Genomic DNA, 10,572 nt, shown 5'->3' with positions numbered 1-10,572 from the left:
AATCAAAGGTCTCGGTGAGCTAAGTGCTGTTCTCAGGTAGGAGTGGCTCTGCACCCAGAGCCTCCCTTTATCACTTTACCCTCTCTCTAACGCCCGGCAATGCAAACACTCCCTGCAGCAGCCAGGTCGGCACGTGGCTCATTGATGGTTGGCTGTACTGGCTGTCAATCATAGCGGACCCGGGGCCCGTTGCGTGGCCTGATGGGGGTTGTAGTCCTGGTGTTTCCGCTCTGACAGGAAGACGCGCGGCAGGGTCCGCACTTGGACTACAAGTCCCAGTGTGCAGCGCGAGACCTCCAGCCTGCCGGCCGGCCGGCTATTTGGTTCGTGCCGGCGGGTGCTCCTCCTGCAGCCCGGCAGCAGCCCTGCGGGGAGGGCGCCTGGCTTGCACGGGGTTCAGGCCAAGATCGGTTTCCCACCGCTGCCTGTCCCCTCGTGGAAACGCCGCTGTCTGCGGGCGGCATGAATTACAGAGCGGTGGCGGACACGGTGGCAGAGAAACTGCTGGGTTACAGCAGGGACGATACCGGCTGGAGGGTCTGCAAGAGAACGGTGAGTGGGGCATGGGGGGGGCGGTGTGGTAGGGTAGTGAGGGGAGGGGAAGGGTTTTGGGGTGGTGGGGTAGTGAGGGGAGGGGAAGGGTTTTGGGGTGGTGGGGTAGTGAGGGGAGGACCGGGCTTTTGGGGTGGTGGGGTGGTGGGGTAGTGAGGGGAGGACCGGGCTTTTGGGGTGGTATGAGATGGGAATCAGGGATGGAGGGACAGTGTTGAGAGGTGGGCTTGAGGAGTAATGATCAGGGTGGTGTGGGGGAAGAGTCTGCGGTGTGAATGAGTGATTGAGGAAGGGGTAGGGTTTTGTGGGGGGAGGAAGTAGTGGATGGTGAGGGTGAGTAATTGTCATTGAAGGGTTGAGAAGGGTGGGTGGTGATGTGGAGGTGCTGTGCCATTCAATCATGCCCGAAATGTTTCTCAATCCCTTGATTTCCTTACTAATGAAGAATTTATCTCTGCCTTAAGTCGGCTCAATGACTTGGCCTTTGCAGCCCTCTGTGGCAATTAGTTCCACAGATTAACCATCCTCTGGCAGAAGAAATTCCTCTTTGTGTCAGTTCTGAAGGATCATCCCTCCGTTCTGTGACTGTGCATCAGGTCCTAGTCTCTCTGACTCGTAGAAGTATCATCTTGACGTCAACTCTGTCCAGGCTTCTTGATATTTTGTATGTTTCATTGAGAGCAGCCCACATCTTTCTAAACTCTATTGAATTGAATATAGTCATTCATTGTCGCTTGGTTTCACAAAAAAGTGAACTGATATGAGCAACAAGGCATAAATTTTAAAAAAATCAAAGGCTATCTTAGTCCAATTCATAGCTCTCAAGTTCAGAAACACAGTATCACTGTGAGTCTGCCATGTTGAGCCTCTGGATTACGGGGCTAGAAGCTGCCATTGAAGCAGGCGTTCCACGCCTGTAATCTCAGGCTGCAAGACTGCAGAATCTGGAAGCCACTGCCAAAGACCCACCTCATTGCCAATCCCAGGAAGAAAGACGTAGTAAAACCTGCCCAAAGGAATTCCCAGGCTACTGGATGCCGGGCCAAAAGCACCACATCACTAAAGCAGCTGCTGACCTGTCCAATGGAATCCCAGTCCCAGAGTCTTCAACTGGTCATCTTTTGACAAGCCCTTCATCCCCAGGATCCTCCTTATGAATCTCCTCTGGACCACCTCCAAGACCAGCACATCCATCCTTGGATATAGGCTCACAACTGCTCCCAATATTCCAAATGTGGAGTTTTATACACTCTCAGCTATACACCCCTGCACCTGTATTCTAGCCCTCCTGAAATGCATACTGATGCTATATTTGTCTTCCTGATTGCCAACTGAACCTGAACGCAACTAGTCATTTGGCTACCATCTTGAAAAAGACCCCTTTTACTCTCTGCCTTTTGCCAGTCAGCCAATTCTTTATCCACGCCCCTTTCCCATGGGCTCATATTGTATTTGGCAGTCTCCTGTGCAGTACCTTTTCAAAGGCCTTCTGGAAATCCAAATAGGTCACACCCACTGGATCTCCATTGTCTGAATTGCTCATTACTTCCTCAAAGAATTTTAAGAGTTGTCAGGCTTGATTTGCCCTTAACGAAGCAGTGCTGTATTTTCCCTATCTTACCAAGCACTTCCAAGTACTCCTTAATCTCAAACCTTACCAATGACCGAGGTCAGGATGACCAGTCTATAATTTCCCTATCTTCTGCCTCTCTGTTTAAGCAGAGTGTTATGTTAGCCATTTTCCAGTCCTCTGCGACTGTCCCTGACTCAATTGATTCCTGAAAGATCATCACTATTGCCTCTATAGTCCCCTCTGCTATCTTCTAGAAGAGTCTTCTACTGTAGTCTGGGTGATGTATCCACCTTCACCCCTTTCAGCTTCCTTGGCACCTTCCCTTTAGTGTTGGGCAATACACTTGCCTGTCATCTGACTCTCATGAAGTACTTGTATACTGCCGGTATCTTGCATTGTGAAAACAAATGCAAATGCCTATTCAGTCCCTTTGGCATTTTGATCCTCAATACTGCTACAGCCTCATTTTTCAGCAGTCCAATGTTCACTCTTGCCTTTGTCTCACCTTTCCAAACAACTTTTGTAATTTTCTTTGAAATTACTTGCTAGCTCACAGTCAGGTATTCCCCTTATTACTTTTTTTAAATTGTCCTGCTGGCTTTTAAAGGCTTCTTAAACATCTGACACCCCACTGATCTTCACCACATTGTAAGCTTTTTCTTTTGCTTTTCTGCTGTCCCTGCCTCTGTCAGGTATTGTCTTGTCCTCCCCTTAGTATATTAAAGAATAAATAACAGTACACAGGAACAGGCCCTCCAAGCCTGCACTGACACATTTTTGCCCTTGCATACTAAAACTGTCCTCACTTCCAGGATCCATATCCCACTATTCCCTTCCTATTCATGTTTTTGTCCAGGTGCTGCTTGAATGCTGCTATTGTGCCTACTTCCAATACCTCTGGCAGTGCGTTCCAGGCACTCATCGCTCTACGTGTGAAAAACATGCCTCACACATCTCTTTTTTTTAAAATTTCACTCCTTGTGCCTTGAACTTGTGTCCGTCCCCCCCCTCCACCCTGGGAAAAAGCCTCAGACCTTTCAACTCTCTATTGATACCATTCACAATCTTAAACTTCTTTCAGGTCGCCCCTCAACCTTCTGCATTCCAGTGAAATCAAACCCAGTCCATCCAGCTGACCTTCTTTGTTAAAATCCCCCATGCCAGGCAACATCCTGGTGAACCTTTTCTGTACCCTCTCCAAGGTATCCACACCCTTCTGGCAGTATAGTGACCAGAACGGTATGCAATAGCCCAAGTGTGGCCTAACTTTCAACTTTCCTACCTCAACTTTCATACCTCCTGCATTTCCCCTCCCTTCCTCATCTATCCTTCCAGCCCTCCTCAATCCATCCTACATCATCCTCTCCTTCAAACCCCTCCGAGGGCAGGTTTAAGTTTCTAGAACAGTAGAACAAAGTATAGAAATGGTCAGGAGCCTAACTTCAGGCACAGCAGATAAAGGGACAGCTACAAGAGTGGGCAGGGGAGTAGTCAGTCAATGGATGGCTGAGGGTATTGTACTTAAATGCATGCAGTATACTAAAGTGAATGAGCAGGTTGATATTGACAGGTACGATTGTGTGTTCATCGCAGAGGTGTGACTGCAAGGGTATCAGGGGTGGAAACTAAATATCTGAGAATCCAATCTAATCTAATCTACACGTCCTATCAAGAAGGCAGACAGAGGAAGCTGGGTTGCCTTGCTAGCTAGAAACGAAAATAAATCGATAGCAAGAAATGATAGCCTGTCAGAAGGCACAGAATCTGTGGGTAGAGCTGAGGCACTGAAAGGAAGACAAACACTGATAGGAGAAGGGCATGAAGTAGAGGGATAGTGAATGAATGGGGGGGGGGGGGTCGTCAGTGAATGAATGTGAGGATTATGTAATTTTTCTGTTTATTATCTGTCTCATGTACCTTGTGATGAAATACATTTCACAATACAGTTTTATCTCTCCAAGAGTTCGGGACATGTAAGGACATGTATTTTATTTGAAAAATAACTGAGTGGAAGTTTGGACTGCGATGTCGCAGAAGAGCTAGTTGTTTTTCTTACAATCTGATTCCAGAGTGGAACTGTGTGCTGTTCATTCATTGGTTGTACAAGAGCATGTAACTTCTGTGGAAACCATATTTGATATTAGCTTTACATTGAAACAGAAACTACCCAGCAACAGCTAACAGTGTGGAGCTGGATGAACACAGCAGGCCAAGCAGCATCTTAGGAGCACAAAAGCTGGCGTTTTGGGCCTAGGCCCTTCATCCTCTACACACATCCCCTCCACACTTTGTTAACTCGGATTCGCCAGCATCTGCGTTTCCCATTATCTCTACCCAGCAACAGCTCTTGGGTTGCTGTTAGACTGCAGTTTGGTCAGAACAATACCGAGGGAATGATTTGAGGGAGGAAGATCAAGCAATTGTATAGAGGAAAAAGGGAGGAATGAATGTGAGAAGGAGATGGAATAAAGGAGTTATGAAATGGAAGTGGGTAGAGGAGGGGAAGTGAGAAACGATTTGGGAAGTGAGGTATATGGATTGATGCAAGAAATAGTGATGAGGGTAAGGGGGGGTGATATAGGTGGATGAGAGGAAGATGAGGGTCAAATGTGGGGGGAGGTGGAGGGAAATGCACAGGCAGTGAGAAATTAGAGGGAAATATGTAGGGATAAAAGCAAAATAAAAGGGAAGAGAGTGTGTGAAAGGAGGAAATGAGATTGGCAGGGAATGATGCAATGAAAATGAAAGATGGAAGGAAAGTTGATGGAGGGCTGCAGGAAGTGAAGGGTAGAAGGGAGAATGCAGGCAGAACAATAAGGGAGAGGAATAATGAGGATGGTAGGGATATGATGAGTTAGGATGGTAGGGAGGAAAAGAGAAGTGAAGGGATTGGGAAGGAGAAATAACAGGAAGGAGGGGTTTGGGTAAATGAAGAGTGGGAGAAAGCAATTAGGCATGTGGAGGGCTGCAGGGCATTGCAGGGAAATGAACGACAAAGCTAGAATAGGCTGAGAGGTGAGCTACAATCTACAAAATGTACTTGCTTTTCCAACTACCAATCTTGGATTAAGGTGGATGTTAATGACAGATTTAATATAATTAATTACTTTGTGCTGGCATCCTGTCTTTAGTTTATTACTGTTCCAAGTAAATATCAAGTTTGTACAAACTTTCAGTATGCCATGTGACACATGGACCTTGACCTGACAATCTGTTCATAAAAGACAACGCAACAATAACTTGTAGTACCTCTTATCATAGAATGTCACAGATGTCTGTCACTATGTTGTCAGGTAGAGTTTGATACTCAGCCACAAGGAATCAGGACAGGTGGCCAACAATTTGGTAGAAGAGGGAGATCTTAAAAGAGGAGAGGTTTTTATCCGTGTCTTTGTGTGTTGGTTTTGTAAACTATCAATGCACAAAGAAGAACAGGAATAGGAATTTTAACCCCTCAAATCTGCTCAATGTTTCCTGCCTGGGAATTAGAAGAAGTGGTTGGTGCCTTTGATCCTTTAAATCCTAAGCCATCTCACTAGATGTTTTTACTAGATTTTTTTTTAAATCACCCTATTCAGAGACATTAGTGCTTGCCTCTGTAGCAGGTGGTACTTAAATCTAGACATCCTGGCTTAAAGGTAGGGATATTACCACTGTACCACAAGAGCTGCTTAAACCATGCCAAGATTGTTGGCTGAAGCATGTAAAAAGAGGCAGAATGCTGCTCTATTGGCCCTTTGGGAAGACAGGAAAAATTGACCAAAATAAATTTGGCAGTTTAATTAGACTTGAAACAATCTGATTTTAACTAACTGAGCGCCAAAATTGTGCTTTCTTTGGTTCACCTTCATTCTTCTCATCTTTAAAATATCTGAATTTGATGTTAAAATGTCGTAGTGGAAATGAAGATGATATTAGCGTCATAAAGAATGAATCTCTTACTTACATCTTCACCTGCCATTGTGTAAGAGTTAGGTGGATGAACCATGGTAAATGCAGGGTTACAGGGATAGGGTGGGAGGCTTGGTTTGCATGGGATGCTGTTTGTAGGGAGAGGGGTGGGGCAGGGAGTTCAGTGCAGATTCAATGGGCTGAATAGCCTCTTTATACTGCAGAGATTCTATGATTCTCATGGCGACTATGTAACCATTGTCACTAGTTGTAAAAACTCATCCAATTCCCTAATGTCCTTTTGAGGATGGAAATTGCTATATTACCTGATTTGGCGTACATGTAACTTCACACTCTCACCAATTTGGTTGATTCCTAGCTGCCCTCTGGGCAATAAGAGCTGGCCTAGACAGTGACGCCTACATCTGTGAACAAACAAGAAAAAGCACCAGACTTCATTCATCCATTTACCCCTTTCCTCACTTACCTTCATTGGCTGCTTTGTTGAGTAGTTCCTAGGTTTTAACATTCTCATTCTTGTTTTAAAATTCAGCCACAGCTTCAGCCCTTTCTTTCTTTGATCCCCCTACAACCTTCTGAAATACCAACACTCCAACAAGCTGCTGAGGCTCGAAGCCTCTGAAATTTACTCCTTCAGTTCTGCTGCCAGTTACTACTTTCTCCACTTTAAGATACTAAATAAAATCTATCTCTTTAACCAAATGTTGGCGTTAAATGCTGATTCAACCAGTGATGCCCATATCCCACAGATAAACTTTTTAAAAAGCACGTCTGGAATTGTTAATATAAGCTGAAATTTTTGTCTTGTTTGTTACTCTGTTTCTCCTGTCCACCTCACTGCAATTTTGAGTATCCATTCTTGTTACTAACAAATGGTTGGGATAGTCTAATGAAGTGAATAGTGTAATTTTTTTTAGGAGTTTACAGGTAAATTCGCATTATCTATTTAATATTCAATAACCAACTGTCTTTCCAGATCCATGGTAATATTTTTCTGAAACACTTTGGAACAAAACGAGTCTGCTGATCAGTGGCTTTAAAATTTTTGCTATTGTGATTGTTATCTCCTCTCTGGGACAGGTGTTGGTTTTTTAGCATTCATTCTTCAATCTTTTTAAGGTTGTTACAAAGCAATCTTTACTTAGGATCACCTCTAAATACGGCGTATAATTGTGTCCCTCGGGCCTTGTTCTACTTTATGAAGTTGGATCATCCACTATGGGTGTATTACACTACAGCTGCAATGTCAATACAAGACTAAATCACTTGATGTTGGCTGTGTAATTATAAGTGCATTCCATGCTTAAACTGTTATAATTAACCTAGCATTTAATTGCATTTTTTTAAAAAAATTAATAATAAAAAATGTATTTAATTGCCACATAATGCCCAAAAACTCAGCCGAAAGCAATCTCTCAAAGTATTTGCAATAAGTAAAACAATATTGTACAATTGATTGCATGATACACAGGTACCCTAATCAATGCCAAAAGTAATCCTGAATTATTTGAATCCATGAGATTCACATTCTTTGATTGTACAGTGTGTGCCTTTTCTAAGTTGAGAGACTTATTTATGCAAAACATAACGTTTAACTACTTACTTGTGTTATTCTTTGTTGGTAGAATGAAGTTTGTGTGTCCTGGAGACCATCATCAGAGTATTCTGGAAACTTGTGAGTGTGGAGATGGTTGTACATTTTATTATTTATTTGAGGAACAATCCTCTGCGGGAGTAGTTCTGATGAAGTAGACTGTGTGGTAACTGACACAGCTTTTTGTACACCTGGGAATGCAATGCTGGTGATATTAACTGTTAATTATAGTCAATCTGAATGCATGTTGCAGAGATTGGTGCCACCAGCCTTTTTGATTAAACAATTTTATGCCAACTCTTAAGGTCAGAATAATCATAAATCTGTGAAGAACCTCCCATTTATGTATTGATCCCATAATTAAAGCTTTCCACACAGGATTGTGGAAACCTGAAATTCTCTCCCTTAAACAGACAGTCAGAATATTTGAGGTGGAGGTCAATACATTTGAGTTAAGTGACAGTATTGAGGGAATTAAAGTAAAGGAAGGAAAATGGACTTGAGGTATGGGTCATCTATAAGCTCACTAATTAGAGGAATATTATTGATGATTAATACTTTCCTTCTGCTCCTAAGAACACAATGCTTGGTTTGTTGTGTTGATTCATAAGCCTTTTTGCAGATTTGAGTGTCTACCAGTATTTTGGGGTGTTTGCACATGTCCCCTGCTCAAGATCTGTGTCTACCTGTAGCTTGTGTAGAAGAGCTAATGTTCTTTTCTGATTATTTATTTTTTTTTATATTGTGGTTGATTGACTTGCTGAGCTGGTTCATTGTTCCGCAGATGTTTCAATACCCTGCGGGGTAATGTCAGTGCAGCAAAGGGACACAGGAAAGCCGCACACACTGACCAAGTACTGAATTTCAACAACCACCACCCCATCGCACAAATGAACGTGCATGAGAACATTATTTAAACCAGCAACAACATACTGCAGCAGCACAGATCCACGCCAAAAGTAAGAAGACCACCTCTTCCAAGTATTCAGAAACAATTGATGCCCGACAAACTGGGTCAGAAGATGCCTATCACACGATCAGCACCAGGAAGGTACTGCCTGCTTCGACATATTCATCATGTTACCTACAACAAGAACATATCTAAACTGACCACAAGACTCCTATGACCAATGGGCATCAGAGTAGTGCACAAACCCACATCAACCCTGTGCTGACTGCTCACCCACGCCAAAGATCCACTACCTGCTGTGGGCAGAAGCAATGTCATATACAAGATTCCCTCCAGAGACTGTGACAAACATTACATTGGACAGACAGAAAGGAAATTAGCAACAAGGGTACACGAACATTAACTGGCAACAAAAAGACACGACCAGTACTCCCCCCATCTCCATTCACATAGATAGGGAAAACCACCAATTCGACTGGGACAACACCAGGATGCTAGGACAGCCACGGCGAAGACAAACACAGGAATTCCTAGGAGCCTGGTTGTCCACGTAGAAAGCTATCAAAAAACACACAAAGCTAGACACCATGTACACTCCATTGCAAAGGAAAACCAGAATTGAGGAAATCCAGCTCAATGGACACCAGAATTTAAATAACAGGTGGGAAAATAAAACAGCGCTTCTTTGGAGGCTGCACTGATGACATTACCCAGCAGGGTAGTGAAATGTCTGCGGAACAATGAACCAGCTCAACGAGCCAACCAACCACAACCCAAGCTACAAATGTACTCTTAAACCTTTGATATCTATATCTATATCTATATCTATATACATATGTATATTTTTCCTCTCTTAATGGAAAGAGGACATTGTTAGTGATGTGTTGCCCATCCCTAACTGTCCTTGTTTTGAATGACTTGTAGGGTCATTTCAATGACGACAGCCGATTTTGTGTGCCAGGAGCCATGAATAGGCCAGTCCGGTTGAAAGTGGCAGACTTCCTTCCCTAAGTGAGCAATGCCAATTAATGAAAGTTGTCATGGTCGCCATGCTGAGACTAAATTATGGGCTTAGGAATTGAATTTAAATTCCACGAGCTACAGTGATGGGATTTGAAACCTTGACTCCCACTTCAATCACTTTACCGCTGTACACGGTCTCCCTCATGTGATTAAGAGTTCCTGCATGGATGTGGATTCAAGATATTTTCTCATCTCCAGTTGTTAACAGCATCAGTAGTCCTTAGTGACAATCAGATACCTGGTTAGTTTCAATTCAATTCACCCTGACTGTATGCAGAAGGGCAGGCCAGAGAGCAAAACCAGAGTGAAAACTTGCCAAGTGTAAGATCATAACTTATCAGACGAGTCATCCCTATGAACATTATACGACAATCCCTTTGGTGCCTTTAACACAAGAAATGCCCCACGGCATTTCACGAAGACTTGTTCGTGGAAATGGGAATTGAGCTAAAGGAAGTCATAGTAAAAGGAAGTGCCCAAAGTTTGAAGAAAGGCATTTGGCATGCTTGCCTTCATTGCTCAGTCCTTCAAATTTGGGAGTTGGAAAGTCATGTTAAGTTTGTACAGGGTTAGAAATCACAACACCAACGAGTTTACTTGAAAATGCAAGCTTTCGGAGCCTCAGTCCTCCTTCAAGGCAATGGTGAGACCTCCTCTAGGATACTGTGTTCAATTCTAGTTGCCCAGTGATAGGAAGGATATTATTAAACTGGGCAGGGTTCAGAAGAGATTTATCAGGATGTATGGAAGGTTTGAGTTAGAGAGAGAGAGGCTGGGACTTCTTTCACTGGAGCGTGGGAGGTTGCGAGATGACAGAGGTTCGTAAAATAATGGGAGATATAGATAGTTAATGATAGTTGTCTTCTCCTAGGATGGGAGTTTCAAGACTAGGGGACACGTTTTTGAGGTGAGGAAATTTTTAAAAAGACACTGGGCATTTTTTTTTTACAGTGGGTGATTGGTTGTGGAATGAACTTCCTGAGGAAGTAGTGGATGTGAATATAGTTA

General features: G+C 43.5%; 1 protein-coding gene across 1 annotated transcript in view; it reads left to right on the top strand.

The window, feature by feature from the left end:
- The first annotated feature begins 299 nt into the window (after positions 1-299).
- The window catches only part of stard5 (StAR-related lipid transfer (START) domain containing 5), a 36,500-nt gene continuing 26,227 nt past the window's right edge, over positions 300-10,572 (top strand). The window contains exons 1-2 of the mRNA XM_059639187.1: positions 300-552; positions 7,663-7,712. Coding sequence (XP_059495170.1) covers positions 463-552; positions 7,663-7,712 — 140 coding nt within the window. The 5' untranslated portion in view covers positions 300-462. The remainder of the gene's footprint in view (positions 553-7,662; positions 7,713-10,572) is intronic.

Source organism: Stegostoma tigrinum, chromosome 33 (assembly GCF_030684315.1).
Source record: "Stegostoma tigrinum isolate sSteTig4 chromosome 33, sSteTig4.hap1, whole genome shotgun sequence".
NCBI lineage: Eukaryota > Metazoa > Chordata > Chondrichthyes > Orectolobiformes > Stegostomatidae > Stegostoma > Stegostoma tigrinum.
The sequence above is the reverse complement of the archived record's forward strand: the minus strand, read 5'-3'. Positions and strand labels throughout refer to the sequence as shown.